This window comes from Jaculus jaculus, chromosome 9 (assembly GCF_020740685.1).
Source record: "Jaculus jaculus isolate mJacJac1 chromosome 9, mJacJac1.mat.Y.cur, whole genome shotgun sequence".
Classification (NCBI taxonomy): Eukaryota; Metazoa; Chordata; class Mammalia; order Rodentia; family Dipodidae; genus Jaculus; species Jaculus jaculus.
This window is the reverse complement of record NC_059110.1, coordinates 137,006,856-137,027,200: the sequence shown is the minus strand read 5'-3', so window position 1 is coordinate 137,027,200 and position 20,345 is coordinate 137,006,856. Positions and strand designations below refer to the sequence as shown.

Below are 20,345 nucleotides of genomic sequence, written 5' to 3'. Positions count from 1 at the left end.
GACACAGGAGGGATTCCTGGAGCTTCCTGGTTAGTCAAGCTAGTGGAAGAAGGATAGCAGTGCCAGTTTAGTGAGAGTCCCTACTGGAAGAGAATAATGTGGAAGAACGATAGAAGGTGAGAGGCCTCATCTCAGGAAACTAATGTAGAATGATAGAGGAGGCACTGGCTTCCACTGGCGTGTACATGAGGCCTATGCTTCTGAACACACGTGTATGCACTACACATGCATGAATACACACATACCATACACATTACAAACACATATACAAGCATTGATTTTTATTTACTTATAGTTTATTTTCTAAACATGGTGAAAAAAAAAAACAAAAAGAGGATGTAAAAATAAAGATGGAGTCACTCTGTTGTCACCTATTTATTCTCATCAGTGCTTGGCGATGCTTGGAGGTGTTTCAATGATGACTTCAGTGAGCTCCCTGGAAGAGAACAAGGCCAAGACTTATAAACTGAAAGGAACAACTAGCCTTGTCCTTGAGTCCTCATTTCAGCTAAAAATTGTGAGCCTTGGCCCGGCGTGGTAGTGCACGCCTTAAATCCCAGCACTTGGGAGGCAGAGGTAGGTGGATCGCCCTGAGTTCGAGGCCACCCTGAGACTACATAGTGAATTCCAGGTCAGCCTGAGCTACAGTGAGACCCTACCTCGAAACATAAACCAAAAATAAACAAACAAACAAACAAAAGAATTGTGAGCCTTGGCCTGGCATGGTGACACATGTCTTTAATCCCAGCACTCAGGAGGCAGAGGTAAGAGGATAGCTGTGAGTTCCAGGTCAGCCTGAGACTACATTGTGAATTCCAGGTCATTTTGGCTAAAGGAAGATGCTGCCTCAAAAAAACAAAAACAAAAACAAACAAACAAAACATTGTAAACCACCGACAGCCATTTACCCTGTGTCTTAACTAAACCTCCTCCTCATCATCAGAAGAGTCCTGGTCCTGTAGATTCTTGGCCATGTTTTTCACACATGTGCGTGGCGAAGTCTGTACAGATCCCTAAACCACAATGGCCACGTTATCCAGTAAAGCCTTTCTAGAAAACAGCGAGGGAGACAATAATTCTGCTTGCCCTGCCTGCTCTAGCACAGCACCAAGTCTCAGGCTTATCTGACTCCCCTTTGGGCACCTCCTATGCCCAAATGGGAAACATTCCCTGGGAGGAAAATGCAGACCAGAAAAAAAAAAATTAGTGATTTTGTCTTTTCTCTCTTTTGGGTCTTATAAGTTGCATCTCTGGTCTCATCAGCATAAAACCTGTGCCTTGGTCCATAGTCACAGTGACCACATAGACCTGGGGACAATCCCGTGTATGCTGAGCTTCTAGGAGCTCTCCCAGTCTGTCCCAAGGGCCCCACAATACCTCTGGGGAGACCTATGGATGTGGCTTGGCATCGAGCATAGACAAGACACAGGCAGGACTGTCAGCCCCACTTCAAGCAAATGGCACAACCATCCTGGACAGAAGCGTCTTGCTCTCTCCAGAGCTTTCCCATCAGTTCTTATCAGACCACATCTCACACTCATGATCCTGCCTGAGGGACAGGTGCTTCTAATGTCTAGCCACATGATCCTAAGGGACAATCATGTCAAGCAGTGCTTGAGTCCCACAGTGAAGTCCCTAGCTCACAGACTTCACCCTGCAGGCTGTCTCTCATGAGCAGCTGTGGAACCTACATAAAGGACACAAGTGACAGCATGGCGGCTCATGCCTATAATCCCAGCACTCAGGAGGCCGAGGCAGGAGGGTTGCCATGAGTTTGAGACCAGCCTGGGCTATACAGTGAGCTCCAGGCTAGCCTGAGCTACATACTGTGGGAGACCCTTTCCCCCTCCAACAAGAAAAGAAAGGCAGTAAAGGACGAGAATGAGTGCTCAGCACCAAGCCCAAGCTTCCCACCTGCATCCAAACAACAGGAAAAGTCAGGGTGGATTGTTCCAGAGACCACTGACATCAGCACACTGCATGTGCACTGCTTCGAGACCCAAGATGCAGCCACAGCCTGAGCAGTGTCACCAATGACCAGTGCCCAGCAGGGAACAGTCCTCTTTGTGATACACCCTAGAGTGTGACCAGGGGTAACGTATTTCCTTTCTCCTCCTCCATGTCCTCATTATCACAGAAAGAGACAAACTACTGTCTAGGGCCTCTTCCGGCTCACACCTGTGATGTTTGCTAGAGGAAAAGAATGGGGTGGGAAGGGGATCCTGGGATGAGAAGAAGGTGGGGTGTCCTGCCATTGCAGAGAAAGGGTGCATATGGGATCCACCTGCTACCAGTCCTGCACCTTAACACTCTGGGCTTGCCCAAGCTTCCAAGCAGCCTCTGGCCAGGGCTGATGCCACCACCACGGGAGCAGGCACAGCCCAACCTCTTCCCCTCCACCCTCTTGGAGAACTGGTGACATCTCAGTCATCCATGCTAGTCCCTGCAGCCTCCATCTCTTTGGGGAGCCAGGAGTATGCCAGGGAGATCACATTCCTCCTGCCTCTGCAGGGTCCCTCTCTGTAAAAAGAGGGATTAAAATGGATGAGTTTCTTGAGTTCCAAGTTCTCAGATTGTCCTTGAAAGATAGTCAACCACATATTTACCCTGAGGATTTTCTTTCACTGGCCATCCTTGTTGCTCTGCGAGAATGAATCTGTTTTGGAAGAAAACACAATTATCACAATGACTACTATCTGTAAGTCTTTACTCAATCCTTTTATTTAATTTCTGTTATACCTACAGAGTGAGGTGATAACTCTTATGAGCCTAGGAGGTCTCCCCTGATTTTCTTCTTTTCTACCTAGCTTAGCTGTCACATGCAGCTGACACTTAATGCACTGTATTGACTTGTAAAGATAAAATCCAGCAAAAGATTCCTAATAACCTTTAAAAATGAAAAAAGGAAGGAATATCCTTGATAACAGTAATTACCAGAAACTTCAGCCCCAGAGAATCAACTGAAATTTTAGTGGAATATGAGAATTCAGTATGGTGTCTAATAACAAATATGGAGATTAGCACACAGCCTCAATAGTTAGTTCTCTGTACCTCAAACATAAATTAGAAAATGAAGTGAAGACCCCATTTACAGTGGCTGTTAGTATGCAGAAAGTCAGGTATGCATGATGGTGCATCCCTTTAATCCCAGAACTCAGGAGGCAGAGGAGGTCACCCTAAGACTACAGAGTGAATTCCAGGCCAGCCTGGGCTACAGTGAGACCCAACCTCAAAAAAAAGAGAAAATATGCAGAGAGTATCTTGGACTAATCTTTTGTTTTGTTTTGTTTTTGTTTTTGTGTTTTTCAAGGTAGGATTTCATTCTAGCACAGGCTGACCTGGAATTCACTATGTGGTCTCAGGGTAGCTTCAAACTCATGGTGATCCTCCTACCTCTGCCTCTCAAGTGCTGGGATTAAAAGCGTGTGTCACCATGCCCGGCTCTTGGATGAATCTTAATGAGCTGGGCATGATGGTATATGCTGTTAATCTTAACACTTGTGAGACTGAGGTAGATGTACACTATGAATTCTAGGCCTGCCTGGACTACAAAGTGAGTTTCAGGTAAACCTGGGCTAGAGTCAGACCTTTCATGAGAAAACAAAACAACAAAAAATATGTAAGTTCTACGTGACAAAAACTATAACTTGCCTGGCGTGGTGGCACATGCCTTTAATTCCAGCATTTGGGAGGCAGAGGTAGAAGGATCACCATGACTTGGAGGCAACCCTGAGAATACATAGTGAATTCTAGGTCAGTTGGAGGTAGAGTGAAACTCCACCTCGAAAAATCAGAGAAAAAAAAAAAAAAAAGGTCTGGGGCTGAAGAGATGGCTTAGCGGTTAAGCGCTTGCCTGTGAAGCCTAAGGACCCCGGTTCGAGGCTCGGTTCCCCAGGTCCCACGTTAGCCAGATGCACAAAGGGGCGCACGCGTCTGGAGTTTGTTTGCAGAGGCTGGAGGCCCTGGCGCGCCCACTCTCTCTCTCTCCCTCTATCTGTCTTTCTCTCTGTGTCTGTCGCTCTCAAATAAATAAATTAATTAATTAAAAAAAAAAAAGGTCTGGAGAGATTGCTTAGTGTTTAAGGCACTTCCTGCAAAGTCTAAGAATGCATGTTCAGATCTCCAGGTCCCAAGTGGCCAGATGCATACGCACAATGTTGCACATGCACACACGTCTGGACTTTGTTTACAGCAGCTGAAAGATCCTGGCACACCCATTCTCTCTCTCTCTCTCTCTCTCTCTCTCTCTCTCTCAAAAATAAATAATAAAAAACTGGACTTCCAGATAAGATGGAGGCATAGGAACCACACCAAAGCAGCCTAGGGGAGAAAAAGCCAAAGATAACCCAGCAAAATACACACTTTTACTAAAAAGTGAGGTGTATGAGAAATTAAAACGGCAGCAGAGAAGTAGGAGAGTCCTAGAGCATCCAGAGCCCACACAGGCAGGCCAAAGCAGCTCCGGCAGCGGCACCAGCTCTAGCAGTGGAAGTGGCGGTGGAAGCCGTGGCTCCGGCTCCGGCAGCAACAGCAGCAGCTCCGGCACTGTGGCTCCAGCAGCAGTGGCTATAGCAGCGGCAGCGGCGGACCCAGCAGCGCGGTGACCATCTGTAGGGCCACAGTTGCCAGGCTCGGTTTGCCCCACAGGAAAGGCCAGTGCCCAGCCCCAGAAATCAGAACAGTGGTCCAGCAACCCAGCCACCCTACTTGACTGAGACCAAAATCATCCAAAAAGGTAACTGGGATTGCACCAGGGAAGGGTCTCACTTGGTCACAAGCTGACTTGGAACCCTCAACAGACCAGAAATCTTAACCTCTTTGTTGATCGAGGATCTGGTTGTTATAACACCTACTCTTGCATAAATACTTGGTGCTGTTGTTGATTGAATGTATACAGTGTTTAGTTAAATTTTAGAATCTACCTGCATTTTGTTCCACTCAGCCTACTTGAATACTCCCATAGCAGGCAAACTCACCCCTAGGAACACTTTTCTAGACACTCTTGACTGTGTTAAGAGCCACACCTAAGATCTTAATCTCCTACACTGAAGATATATAACATCAGATCAATTGATACAGCTAAGAATACCCATCAAACTAGAAAATACAAGCATTAACTTAATCCAAGATGCAAAAACATATACATTATAACACGAGAAACACCAAAAATCAAGACAATATAAATCCACCAAAAAGTATTAATGCATCAGAGATGACCTCCAGTGAGAATGAGTTGGAGGAAATGCCTGAGAAAGATTTCAAAAGAATGATTGTAAATATGTTCAAAGAAGTCAAAGATCAAATCAAAAGAAACAAAGAGGAAATCAAAGGAATCAAAGAAGATGCAGGACACCAATTTAATGAAATAAAGAAGGCAATACAAGACATAAATAAGGAAATAGAAATAATAAAGAAAAACCAGTCAGAATTACTAGCAATGAAGAACACAGTTAATGAAATAAAAAAACTCTGTAGAAAATCTCACCAGTAGAATGGGTGAAGGAGAGGACAGAATATCTAAGCTAGAAGACCAGATGGCAGATCTAATACAGTCCAACAAAGAGAAAGACAAACTAATAGAAAAGTATGAATGGGAATTTCAAGATATTCGGGACACTATGAAAAGATCAAATATAAGAATTCAGGGCATAGTAGAAGGAAAAGCATCTCACTCCAAAGGCATAGTAGGTGTCCTCAACAAAATCACAGAAGAAAACTTCCCCCAAATTGGGAAAGAGGTGCCAATGCAGATACAGGAAGCCTTTAGAATACCAGCCAGACAAAATCTGGAAAGAACCTCTCCTTACCATATTATAATCAAACTACCAAACACACAATCCAAAGAAAAAATATTGAAAGCAGTCAGAGAGAAAGATCAAGTTACCTACAAAGGCAAGCCCATCAGGACTACAGCAGATTACTCAACACAAACTTTAAAAGCCAGAAGGGCTTGGGGTGATGTATTCCAAATTCTAAAAGATAACAACTGTCAACCAAGGTTACTTTATCCTGCAAAGCTATCCATTCAAATAGACAGAGAAATAAGGGCATTCCATGACAAAAGCAGGCTAAAGGAGTATTTGAAGACAAAACCAGCTCTACAGAAAATACTTGAAAGAATCCTCCATGCTGAAGAGAAAGAAAAGCACACATATAAGGAACCTGGAAAAAACAAGCAATACTCAAATACTAATTAACACAAGAGAGCAAAGGTAGAACCAGAACCACAAAAAAATGGCAAACATAAATACACACCTTTCAATAATATCACTTAATATCAATGGCCTCAATGCCCCAACCAAAAGACATAGGTTTGCAGACTGGGTTAAAACGCAGGATCCTACAATTTGTTTTGTCTCCAAGAAACTCACCTTTCTACAAAGGATAGACATAATCTTAGGGTGAAAGGTTGGAAGACGGTGTTTCAAGCAAATGGGCCTAGAAAACAAGCAAGGGTTGCTATCCTAATATCTGACAAGGTAGACTTCAGTCCAACGTTAGTCAAGAAAGATAAGGAAGGTCACTTTATATTGATTAAGGGCACACTCCAACAGGAGGACATTACAATCCTAAACATATATGTACCTAACATGGGAGAACCCAAATTCATCAAACAAACACTATTAGAACTAAGGCCACAGATAACACCAAACACAGTGGTAGTGGGTGACTTCAAAACCCCACTCTCATCAACTGACAGGTCATCCCGGGAAAAAATAGAGTGGCATCTGGAGTAAATGAGGTCATAGAAGGAATGGACCTAACAGATATATACAGGACATTTCATCCAAATGCTGCAGAATATACATTCTTTTCAGCAGCACATGGAACATTCTCTAAAATAGACCATATATTAGGACACAAAGCAAATCTTAACAAATACAGGAAAACTGAAATAATTCCTTGCATTCTCTCTGACCATAATGGAATTAAACTACAAATCAATAGCAAAAAAGGCTATTGAGCATACACAAAGTCATGGAAACTAAACAATACACTACTAAATGATGAATAGGTCAATGAAGAAATCAAGAAAGAAATAAAAAAATTTATAGAGTCAAACGATAATGAGAACACAACATACCAAAATCTATGGGCCACAATGAAGGCAGTTCTAAGAGGCAAATTTACAGCTCTAAGTGCCTATATTAAGAAATTAGAGGGCTGGAGAGATGGCTTAGCGGTTAAGCGCTTGCCTGTGAAGCCTAAGGACCCCGGTTCGAGGCTCGGTTCCCCAGGTCCCACGTTAGCCAGATACACAAGGGGGCGCACACGTCTGGAGTTCGTTTGCAGAGGCTGGAAGCCCTGGCGCGCCCATTCTCTCTCTCTCTCCCTCTATCTGTCTTTCTCTCTGTGTCTGTCGCTCTCAAATAAATAAATAAATAAATAAATAAAAAAGAAATTAGAAAGGTCACAAGTAAACAACCTAATGCTATACCTTAAAGCCTTGGAAAAAGAAGAACAAGGCAAACCAAAATCAGTAGATGGGAAGAAATAAGGAAGATTAGGGCAAAAATTAATGAAATAGAAACAAACAAACAAACAAAAACCATCCAAAGAATTAATGAAACAAAGAGTTGATTCTTTGAAAGGATAAACAAGATTGATAAACCCTTAGCAAATCTGACCAAAAGAAAGAGAGAAGAGACAAATTAATAAAATTAGAGATGAAAAAGGAAACATCACAACAGATGCCAGAAAAATTCAAAAAATCATAGGGACATACTATAAAAGCATATACTCCATGAAGTATGAAAATCTGAAAGACATGGATGAGTTCCTTAATTTATATGACCTACCTAAATTAAATCAAGATGAGATTAATCACTTAAATAGACCTATAACAAGCATGGAGATCCGAACAGTTATCAAAAATCTCCCAGCTAAAAAAAGCCCAGGCCCAGATGGATACACTGCTGAATTTTACCAGACCTTCAAGGAAGAGCTAACACCATTGCTTCTTAAGATTTTCCATGAAATAGAAAAAGAAGGAATTCTACCAAACTCCTTCTATGAAGCCAGCCTCACCCTAATGCCAAAACCAGACAAAGATAGAACAAAAAAAGAAAATTACAGACCAATCTCCCTCATGATCATAGATGCAAAAATTCTCAACAAAATATTGGCAAACAGAATACAAGAATATATCAGAAAGATCATTCACCCTGACCAAGTAGGCTTTATCCCAGAGATGCAGGGATGGTTCAACATACGCAAATCTATAAATGTAATACATCATATAAATGGATTGAAGGACAAAAATCGCATGATCATCTCATTGGACGCAGAGAAAGCATTTGACAAAATCCAACATCCCTTCATGATAAAAGTCCTACAGAGACTGGGATACAAGGAACATATCTCAATATAATAAAGGCTATATATGACAAGCCTACAGCCAATATATTACTAAATGGGAAAAAACTGGAAGCTTTTCCACTAAAATCAGGCACAAGACAAGGGTGTCCACTGTCCCCACTTTTTAATATAGTTCTGGAAGTCTTAACCATAGCAATAAGGCAAGAGACACACATAAAAGGGATACAAATTGGAAAGGAAGAGATCAAGTTATCATCATCTGCGGATGACATGATTCTATATATAAAGGACCCTAAAGACTCTACCAGCAAACTGTTAAGAGCTGATAAAAACCTACAGCTACATAGCAGGATACAAAATAAATACACAGTAATCAGTAGCCTTCATATATGCTAACAACAAACACACAGAGGATGAAATCAGAGAATCACTCCCATTCACAATTGAATAAAATAAAGTACCTTGGAATAAACCTAACCAAGGAAATAAAGAATCTCTACAATGAGAACTTTAGAATACTCAAGCAAGAAATTGCAGAAGACACTAGGAAGTGGACAAACATCCCTTGTTCCTAGATTGGAAGAATCAATACTGTGAAAATGGCAATCTTACCAAAAGCAATCTACACATTTAATGTAATTCCCATCTAAATTCCACAGGCATTCTTCATGGAAATAGAAAAAACAATCTAAAAATTCATTTGGAATCACAAAAAAACCTCGAATATCTAAAATAATACTGAGCAACAAAAATAAGGCTGGTGGTATCACCATACCTGATTTTAACCTATACTACAGAGCCATAGTAACAAAAACAGTGTGGTACTGGCACAAAAGCAGACATGTAGATCAACGGAACAGATGTAAGTCCAGGTAGCTATAGCCACCTGATATTCTATGAAAATGCCAAAAATATTCATTGGAGAAAAGACAGCCTCTTCAGCAAATGGTGTTGGGAAAATTGGATATGTATCTGTAGAAGGATGAAAATAGATCCTTCTATCTCTCCATGCACAAGAATTAAGTCCAAATGGATTAAAGACCTTAACATCAGACCGGAAACTCTATTTATTTGTTTATTTATTATTTTTTTTGGTTTTATGAGGTAGGGTCTTACTCTGGCCCAGGCTGACCTGGAATTCATTATATAGTCTCAGGGTGGCCTTGAACTCATGGTGATCCTCCTACCTCTGCCTCTCGAGTGCTGGGATTAAAGGTGTGCGCCACCACGCCTGGCTCAGACCGGAAACTCTGAAACTGCTAGAGGAAAAAGTAGGGGAAACCCTTCAACATATTGGTCTTGGCAAAGACTTTCTGAATACAACCCCAATTGCTCAGGCAATAAAACCACAGATTAATCAATGGGACCTCATGAAGTTACAAAGATTTTACACTGCAAAGGATACTGTGAATAAAGCAAAGAGGCAACCTACAGAATGGGAAAAAATCTTTACCAGCTATATATCTGATAGAGGATTAATATCTAGGATATACAAAGAACTCAAAAACTTAAATAATAAGGAATCAAACAAGCCAATCAAAAATGGGCTATGGGGCTGGGGAGATGGCTTAGCGGTTAAGTGCTTGCCTATGAAGCCTAAGGACCCCGGTTTGAGGCTCGGTTCCCCAGGTCCCACGTTAGCCAGATGCACAAGGGGTCGCACGCTTCTGGAGTTCATTTGCAGAGGCTGGAAACCCTGGCGTGCCCATTCTCTCTTTCTCCCTCTATCTGTCTTTCTCTCTGTGTCTGTCGCTCTCAAATAAATAAATAAATAATTTAAAAAAATGGGCTATGGAAGTAAGTTAAAAAGGAGATATAAAGGGAAAAGAAAGGAAGGGAGGAGGGTACTTAATAGGTTGATATTGTATATATGTAAGAACAATGATTGAGTTAGGGAGGTAATATGATGGAGAACGGAATTTCAAAGGGGAAAGTGGGGGGGGGAAGGGAGGGAATTACCATGGGATATTTTTTTATAATCATGGAAAATGTTAATAAAAATTAATTAAAAAAAAGAAAAAGAAAAAAAAGGGCTATGGAGCTAAATAGAGTTCTCAAAGGAAGAAATACAAATGTCATATAAGCATCTAAAAAAATGTTCTACGTCGCTAGTCATCAGGGAAATGCAGATTAAAACTACATTGAGATTCCATCTCACTCCTATCAGATTGGCTACCATCATGAAAACAAATGATCATAAATGTTGGTGGGGATGTGGCAAAAGAGGAACCCTTCTACACTTCTGGTGGGAATGCAATCTGGTCTGGCCATTGTGGAAATCAGTGTGGAGGTTCCTAAAACAGCTAAAGATTGATCTACCATATGACCCAGCTATAGCACTCCTAGGCATATATCCAAAGGACTCATCTCATTTCCTTAGAAGTACGTGCTCAACCATGTTTATTGCTGCTCAATTTATAATAGCTGGGAAATGGAACCAGCCTAGATGTCCCTCAACAGATGAGTGGATAATGAAGATATGGTACATTTATACAATGGAGTTCTACTCAGTGGTAAAGAAAAATGAAGATATGAAATTTGCAGAAAAATGGATGGATCTGGAAAGGAGTATACTAAGTGAGGTAACCCAGGCCCAGAAAGCCAAGTGCCACATGTTCTCTCTCATATGTGGATCCTAGCTACAGATGATGGGGCTTCTGCGTGAGAAGGAAAAACTCAGTAGCAGAGGCCAATAAGTTAAAATGGAGATATAAAGGAGAGAAAGGAAGGGAGGAGGGTACTTAATAGGTTGGTATTGTATATATGTAAGTACAATGATTGAGGTGGGGAGGCGATATGATGGAGAATGGAATTTCAAAGGGGAAAGTGGGGGGGGGTATTACCATGGGATATTTTTTATAATCATAGAAATGTTAATAAAAATTGAGAAAATAGATAAATAAAAAATATTTTTCAGGGTTGTTGCTCTATGAAGGACTAGGGTGACATGTGCATGGCCACAGTCAGCTTATGTACATGGGTGGAAAGTAAACTGTGGTCTCAGCCAGAACACATTTTTTTTGGTTTATTTTTCAAGGTAGCATCTCACTGTAGCCCAGGCTGACTTAGAATTCACTCTGCAGTCTCAGGGTGGCCCCAAACTCACAGAGATCCTACCTCAGCTTCCTGCATGCTTCAGAAAACATTTTAAAAAATATTTTATTTGCTGGGCATGTGACACATGCCTTTAATCCCAGCACTCGGGAGGCAGAGGTAGGAGGATCGTCATGAGTTCAAGGACAGGCTGAGACTACAGAGTGAGTTCCAGGTCAGGCTAGGTTTACCTCCCAAAACAACCAACAACAACAAAAATATTTTATTTAAGTCAGGTGTGGTGGCGCATGCCTTTAATTCCAGCATTTGGGAGGCAGAGGTAGGAGGATTGCAGTGAGTTTGAGGCTACCCTGAGACTACACATTGAATCTAAGGTCAGCCTGAGCTACAGTGAGACCCTATCTTGAAAAAAAAGTTTAAAAAACTCTATTTTATTTATTTATTTATGAGAGGTAGATAGAGAATGGCTGCAAACAAGATTCAGACATATGTTCCACCTTGTGCATCTGATTTACATGGGTACTGGGGAATTGAAGCTGGGTCCTTAGGCTTCAAAAATATTATTTTTATTTATGAGAGAGGGAGAGGGAGAGAGAGAGGGAGGTAGAGAGGGAGAAAGAGAGAGAGAATGGGCATGCCAGGGCCTCCAGCCACTGCAAACAAACTCCAGATGCATGTGCCACCTTATGCACTGGCTTATGTGGGTCCTGGGGAATTGAACCAAGGTCCTTTGGCTTTGCAGGCAAGTGCCATATCTCTAGTCCTCAGACAACATTCTTAAGCACAGAGCAATCTTTCTAGCTATAGGAATTTTTCTTTCTTCCTTTTTGGTTTTCCAAGGTATGGTCTCACTCTAGTCCAGGCTGACCTGGAATTCACTATGTAGTCTCAGGTTGGCCTTGAACTCATGGCGATCCTACCTCTGCCTCCTGATTTCTGGGATTAAAGGTGTGTGCCACCATGCCCAGCCAAGAATTATTTTTTAAATATTTTATTTTATTTTTATTTTTTATTTTTTTTTACTTTTCTTTATTTGAGAGCGACAGACAGAGAGAGAAAGAGGCAGATAGAGAGAGAGAGAGAATGGGCACGGCAGGGCCTCCAGCCACTGCAAACGAACTCCAGATGCGTGCGCCCCCTTGTGCATCTGGCTAACGTGGGTCCTGGGGAACTGAGCCTAGAACCAGGGTCCTTAGGCTTCACAGGCAAGCGATTAACTGCCAAGCCATCTCTCCAGCTCTATTTTATTTTTTTTATTTGCAAACAGAGCTAGAAGACAGACAGAAAGAATGGGTGCAACAGGGCCCCCAACCACTGCAAAAGAACTCCAAATGCATGCGCCACTTTGTGCATCAGGCTTTATGTGGGTCCTGAGAGACTGAATCTGGGTCCTTGGGCTTTGCAGGTAAGTGACTTAACTGCTGAGTCATCTCTCCAGCTCAGGAATTATGTTTTCTTGTTGTTTGGGGTTTTTGTTTGCTTGTGTGTTTTTGTTTTTACAAGGTTGTCTCACTCTAGTCCAGGAAGACCTGGAATTTACTATGTAGTCTCAGAGTGGCCTTGCACTAACAGCAATCCTCCTACCTTTGCCTCCCAAGTGCTGAAATTAAAGGCATGTGCCACCACGTCTGGCAGGAATTATGTTCATTATAGAATGGGAAAGTGGCTTTGATTTTCATTTTGTGAGTTCTAAATATGTTTCATAGATAAGAGTACATTCTAGAAACCTGGATGAATTAATGTCCTTACCTCAATGAGACAGAAAATTATAATCAAAACAGTCACTGCAGCAGTCACACATATTGCCAAGATGAGCTTGTTATTATAGCCATGTCCAGGGACTTCTTTTCCAAGCTAAAAAAAATTAAAATTAGGATTTTTTGTTATACAACAGAGTTCATATGAAGGATGAAATCTAATTACTCAAACCCCATCCTGAGTGGGGGCGTGGTTATGCACGCCTTTAATCCCAACACTTGGGAGACAGAGGTAGGAGAATGTCCCTGAATTTGAGACCAGCCTGGGACTACATTGTGACTGCCAAGTCAACCTGGGCTAGAGAGAGAACTCACCTCAAAAAAAAAAGAAAAAGAAAAAGAAAAAGAAAAAAAAAAGACAAGGCCAGTTGGGGGGGGGAGGGGAGGAGCATTCTAAAGTTAGACATGGCAACAGTTTGGGACTATAATCTAGCATTTGGGAGACTGAAGCATGAGGATTGCCATGAGTTGGAGGAAAGCATGGGCTACAAAGTAGATTTCAGACCATGCTAGGCTCCATAATGAGACCCAGGCTCAGAAAAATACCAAGGACTGGTGATGGAGTTCTATGGGAGAGCCCTTGCTTGCATAGTATGTGCAAGGGCTTGGGCTCAGTTCCCAGCAGCACAAATGAACAACAAAACAAGTAAATGCACAAAACCCAACAAATCCCCAAAGCCAACCCTACAAACAAGTCTTCCATGTGAGTAGCTTGTAGGGGTTTGTGTGTGTGTGTGTGTTATATGTGCACATGTGTGTCCGCATTTGTAGAGGCCAGAGGTCCATTTTGGATGTCTTCCTCAGTCATTGTCTGCCTTATTTCTTGAGGCAGGGGCTCTCAATCTCTCTCCCCCTCCTCTTATTTATTGTTACTTTAAATATTTTTATTTATTTACTTGAGAAAGAGAGAGAGAAAGAAGCAGATGAGAGAGACAATGGGTGTGCCAGGACCTCTAGTCACTGCAAATGAACTCCAGACGCATTTGCCATCTTGTGCATCTGGTTTTACATAGGTACTGGGGAATCGAACCTGGGTTCTTGGGCTTCAAAGGCAAGTGGCTTAACCACTAAACCATTTCTCCAGCCCCCTATTTATTTATTTTTGTGTAAGCCTCGCAATCTAGGTCAGGCTGATCTAGAGCTCACTATGTAGCCCAGGCTGGCATTGAACTCACTGTGATCCTCTTACCTTAGCCTCCCAAGAGCTGGGATTACAGGCGTGAGCCACTGTGTCTAGCCTGAGATAGGGACTTTCTTTAAACCTCGGGCTCATCAGTTCAGCGATACTAGCTAGCCAGCAAGCCCCAGGGACCCTCCCTGCCACTGGCTCCCCAGTACTTGGATTTTCAGGTGCATGCCATCATACCCATACAGGTGCAGAAACCTGATGCCACAACCTTAGGCTGGCACAGTAAGCATCTTACCAACTGAGCAATCTCCACAGCCTCACTTGGAGGTTCTTAATACACCATATCTAATGTGTTTCCTCCTTTTAATTAAATAAACATTTTATAGTTTATTGGAGTTTTAAATCTGGAAATCTAGAAACAAACTGAGGTAACACTGTCTTGGACAGAGGTCTATGGGCAACTCAGTATTTGGCCTGGGAGCCCCTGAGCTTCTTGCTTCAATGACAAAGTGTCAGTGATGGGAGAGTTGGAGCCTCATGTCAGGCCACTGTCCTCACCTCACTTGATTGACGCTCCTTCGGTCCACTCTGGGCCTCTGTGCTCTCACTGAGGTAGTTCTCAGTTTTCCACTGCTCTGTATCCCAGTCGACCTTGGACATGGTAAATTCTTGCTGCTCACTGAGAAGCTTCATCAAGAGGCTTGTTCTGAACCTGAGCCTGGCACAGGGCTGCTGCACGCGGGTCTCGGAGCATTCCATCTTCAAAATCCTGACAATGTGAGCGAGCAGCTTCCTCACGTTCTTGTTGGGGATGAGGGGCTGCATCTGCTCGTACAGCTCACTTTCAAACCGATCGCCTGCGGACCACTGCGGGAGGTCCTGGCTTGTGGCGGGTGCAGCGGTGGTCATGCTGGGGTGTTCCCACTGTGCCTCACCAGTTTGTTTATCAGGTGGAGTAATCTTAAGTGTATTCAGCGGGGCCTCTCCATAAGGATTCTCAAAGTTTGTATTTTCCGGTTCAGTTTCTTCTGGTACAGCAGTGGTTGAAACAGTTCCTTCAAAAGTACTTGCTGCAGTCTGATTTTCCACAGAGGCGCTTTCTGTGGAAGGATCTGCAAGAGTATATATTTCTGGAAAAGGGTTTGCCAGAGAACTCAGGTCTCCTGAAGATGACAAAGCCCCTCGGGGTAGGGAATTTATGAGGCTCCTCACTGCAGGCGCCGGAGGCCTCTCTGCAACTATCTGATATGACTTTTTCTTTCTTAAGTCTTGATGCTTTTTTGCAGATTGTTTAGCATTCACCATACCTCTAACCATAGCACTTGCATCTTCCAAAACGAAAATGGTATCAGTTAAGTCATTCTTTTTGTTTATGAAATCAGGTAGCAATTTTTCAGGGGTGGGTTTGGAATCCAGGCTGAGCCAGTACTGTGCTGGGGAGGAAGAGAGTGCCGCCTCGTATTCCGTTGTCAACGAGGGCTCAGCTAGGAAGGAGCTGTCCACGGACTTCGAGGGTTCCTGCCCCGGCTCCCGCCGCCCCGGCTCCATGGAGGCTGGGTCCCAGAGCTGCCCCTGGTCGCCCTCGGCGCTCTCCTCGGGTGGCTGGGCCCTCGGTGTCCCCCAGCGGCTCTTTCTCCTCGCTGTCTTGGGGTGTCTTGCCTGTGTGCTTCCGGGCGTCTCGTGGACTCTGTGCCTCCTCTGGCGTCTTTTTTCCTCTTTCTCCATCTCTTCAAGGCTGTTTGCCTCTCCCTGGGAAGTTTCAAATTCCTTATCAAAGGTCTGTCTTTTAAATGTGCTTTTTAAGAATATTTAATTAATTAATTTATTTATCTGAGGGAGAAAGAGGTAGAGAGGGAGAGATTGCGAGAAGAAAGAAGAGAACGGGCACACCAGGGCCTCCAGCCACTGCAAATGAACTCCAGGCACATGTGCCACCTTGCATCTGTCTTATATGGGTACTGGGGAAATCGAACCTAGGTCCTTAGGCTTCACAGGCAAGTTGCCTTAACTGCTAAGCCATCTCTAAAGCCTGTCTTTTAAATTTGGGAGCTAAAAGCCTAGCCTATTGCATGAGCATGACAGCTTTTTCTTTCTTTTTAACTTCATCAATTTTTCCCAGAATTTCTGTATCTAACAACTCTTAAAAAATAGAGGTTATACAGTTTATTTTTGTAAGCTGAACTGCTAGGTATCAATTGAGCAAGAGGACTTTTAAAATAAATATCCTTTTTAAAAATCCGGATATTATCTACATTTTCTATATTTGAGAAAAGCAGTTTAATGAAGAGTAATAATGTTGATGCCACACCCTCCAGATTTCCCTCAGAGAAATATGGCAATATGTAGTTCAGTGTACTAATAACATCACTTTCAGCATCAAAATCTAGCTGTTCATTCATGAAACCTGAAAAGCTGCCGCCATTTCTGTCAGAACACACCCTGTCTTGTTCAATGGTTAGCGCAGTGGTGGTGCTCTCCTTCCGGGCCTGCAGCGCCTTCATGAACGCTCCTTCCGGGTCGCCTATGGACGCTCCTTCCACTGTCGAGAAGAAGAGACTGCTTTTAGAAACGATCCCTGGCAGCCCTTCCTCAGCCCTCAACCATGCAGCCCTGTCACATAAATCAGGGGTCAGCACACGCTGGAGAGTCGTCCAGAGGGGAGAAACACGCGCCCGAACTCAGCGAGCGTCGTGGACAAAGGAGCCTCTCACGGGTAGCACCTCCCCGCGCGGACGCAGCGGCTCCCGCCCGAGCTGCCCGCGCACTGCTGACGCGCAGAGAGCCTCCGCCGGACCCGCGCTCAGGGCTGGAAAGCAGCGCCCCGCACGCCTGCGCACTGCTGACGCGCAGAGAGCCTCCGCCGGACCCGCGCTCAGGGCTGGAAAGCAGCGCCCCGCGCGCCTGCGCACTGCTGACGCGCAGAGAGCCTCCGCGGGACCCCGCGCTCAGGGCTGGAAAGCAGCGCCCCGCGCGCCTGCGCACTGCTGACGCGCAGAGAGCCTCCACCGACCCCCGCGCTCAGGGCTGGAGGAGCAGCGCCCCGCGCGCCTGCGCACTGCTGACGCGCAGAGCGCCTCCGCCCACACCCGCGCTGCCCACGTCAGGCCGCGGCGCGCGGGGTCCCTCCCTTCACCTCTTCAGGGAGCCCCGCCCTGCTGTGAGTAAGACCACCGGTGACCAGGATGGACAGTCCTCTGAGGAGAAAAGGACAGAACACCAAAAGCAGATGTCCTTGTCCTCATCCTTTCCCTCATGTGTCACAGAGATGCTTGCTTTACCACTTCTGGGTGTGAAGAGAATAATGCCACTGAGAAAAACTTGATTGAAAAATAGCACTATTGTGTTTACAAGGGTAGAGAAGTGCTATTATTTATTATTTGTCCCAAATCTCTGGTATTCAAGCTACCCGTGTACAAAATAGTCACATTTTGGAATGAGGTTAGTTCTAATAAACCATATATATATATATATATGACACTTTGTTTGAGGTACTGAGAATGGAGCCTGGGCCTCATGTACGCTAAGTATAGGTCCTACCACTGAGCTACATCCACAGCACTGTGTATTCTTTTAAGTTTTGAAACTTGACCTGACTAAGGTGCCCAGGATGGCCTTGAACTTTGATCCTCTTGCCTCAGCCTCTAGTAGCTGGGATTATAAGCATCATCCGCCACACTCAGCTTTAAAACAAAACAACAAAAACAAAAACACCCTGTAAAGCACCTGAGTGCTGTGTGGATAGAGAGGCTGCGCTGGGGAGCAAGTCCAGAGTTGGACACTCGGGCCTGCGCGAGCCTCCGTTCCAGTAGGAGATCCAGGCAGCGCTGCCAGTTAGAAGAATCTCTAAGTCCAAGTAAAATAGCATCGCTTATTCTCTTAACAAATTCCAAAACAAAACCAATCCATCCCCTCTGTGTAAGACAGAGGGCACTCGAGACCTAACGCATGCAAATCCAGCTGACAAACTGCACTGTGCTATAGGAACCAGTGGCCGTTGGAAGGCAGAGCAGGAAGCAGAGCTCAGTCCACGCCTGTGGCCAGTATCAGCCCCTCCCTCTTCCGTGTCTTCCTCTCCGTCCTTATGCGCATAGAACAGGTACAGTTTAATTCATGCAGGAAAAGTTGACAGCCTGACTTTAATTAAGCAAGGGAGATGGTAGATGTTCAGAAGTTTAGTGCCTTTTACTCTGGACAGATGGCATGAGCAAAATAAAGCAACTATATCATTAGTTAAACGTTTTAACATTTCCAGGGCTGAGAAGTTTGCTAAACAGTTAAAGGCACTTTCTTGCAAATCCTGCTGGTCTGAGTTCAATTCCCCAGCCACCCCACATAAAGCTGGATGTGCATTCCTTTCCAGTGGTAAGGGACCCGGGGTGCATGTGTGTGTGCATGCGTACGTGTGCACACACATGCACAGGAAAATAAAGAAACGTTTTAAAAAGCAAAAAATTGCCAGTAATAGTTAGAAATCAAAATTGGGGGGCTGAAAAAAATTAGGGGACCGGAGAGATGGCTTAGTGGTTAAGGTGTTTGCCTGCAAAGCCAAAGGATCCTGGTTTGACTCTCCAGGACCCACGTAAGCCAGATCACAAGGGGGTGCATGCATCTTGAGTTCGTTTGCAGTAGTTAGAGACTCTGACGTGCCATTCTCTCTCTCTTCCTCTGCCTCAGTCTCTCTCAAATAAATAAATAATCATACATATATATGTATATATATATATTTTTTGTTGTTGTTATTCAAGGTAGGGTCTCACCCTAGCTCAAGCTGACCTGGAATTCACTATGTAGTCTTAGGGTGGCCTTGAACTCACAGCGATCCTCCTACCTCTGCTTCCTGAGTGCTGGGATTAAAGAAAATATCTATTTTTAAAATTAGGTATGAGAGAGATAGCTCAGTGATTAAGGAGTTTGCCTACAAAGCCTAATAACCCAGGTTTGATTTCCTAGTATCCACATAGGACCACATGCACAAAGAGGTGCACGTATCTGGAGTTTGTTTGCAGTGGCTAGAGGCCCTGGCATGCCTATTCTCTCTCTCTCTCTCTCTGCTTGCAAATAAACTAATAAAATAGTTTTAAAAAGGAAGTAAAATTAAGACATTTATTGTCATGCAAGAGACTCACGACAATATGTGGTGTTCGTCAGGCATCCACTTCCACAACGTAGCTTGACAGTCTTGCAGACAACTTCAATGCTGCTTTTAAATTGACAGAGGCAGCAGCCCAGGTGGCTAGGTAAGATCCTATAAGTGGGAACACGGAGAAACGAGTCAAGGGAAAACAGGCTGCTGAGGGGTCAAAGAGGCTACCACAGGGTGTTCAGGAAGGAGTTCTTGAGGCACATGGCATGGAAGTTGGGGAAGAATTAGAGGGCAAATAGCTTATGTCAGATATTGAAATAGGAAGGAGGACAGAAGTTTCCAACAGAAGGGTGAGTGTGAAGGTGGGTGGGGAACACCTGAAATAAAGGTGGTAGGGATCAGGACTGGGGACATTGATCTTTGTATTCAGAAGCATCTCCTCTCAACTCGGAAGACTCACTCTGGACATTTTAATTCAGATTGCCTTGGCTCAGCTGAGCCAGACACCTCAAGGCCATGCAGATGTGGGAGCCCCTGGTGGGAGCACAGACGCCAGGATCTACTCCAATCACCCTGGAAGTAGGGGCAGGGTAGTGGACCAAATTCTTCAAATCTTTCACCATCAAGGGCAATATGTAGAAATATTCAGTTCAGGTTTCTGTGATTTCCTTGTTCAAGTATTTCTTTGCACATTAAAAATGGAGAAGCCAGAGCAGGGTGTGGTGGTACATGCCTTTAATCCCAGCATTCAGGAGGCAGAGGTAGAAGGATCGCCATGAGTTTGAGGCCACCTTGAGACTACATAGTAAATTCCAGGTTAGCCTGAGCTAGAGTGAGACCATACCTCAAAAAAACAAAACAAAACAAAACAAAACAAAAAGACATAAAAGGCTGGAGAGATGGCTCAGTGATGTAGGTGCTTGCTCGCAAAGCCTAAAGACCTGGGTTCAGCTCCCCAGTACCCACATAAAGCCACGCCAGATGTATAGAGTGGTGCCCGCAG

General features: G+C 44.0%; 1 protein-coding gene across 1 annotated transcript in view; it reads right to left on the bottom strand.

Annotated features, from left to right (window-relative positions):
- Positions 1-319: 319 nt before the first annotated feature.
- Positions 320-20,345, bottom strand: part of LOC123463558 (leucine-rich repeat-containing protein 37B-like) — a 42,512-nt gene continuing 22,486 nt past the window's right edge. Inside the window, exons 9-14 of the mRNA XM_045159576.1 lie at positions 19,386-19,504; positions 16,698-16,798; positions 14,818-16,008; positions 13,123-13,227; positions 2,607-2,656; positions 320-436 (exon numbers count right to left, since the gene is read on the bottom strand). Of these exons, the coding sequence (XP_045015511.1) occupies positions 385-436; positions 2,607-2,656; positions 13,123-13,227; positions 14,818-16,008; positions 16,698-16,798; positions 19,386-19,504 (1,618 nt within the window). The 3' untranslated portion in view covers positions 320-384. The remainder of the gene's footprint in view (positions 437-2,606; positions 2,657-13,122; positions 13,228-14,817; positions 16,009-16,697; positions 16,799-19,385; positions 19,505-20,345) is intronic.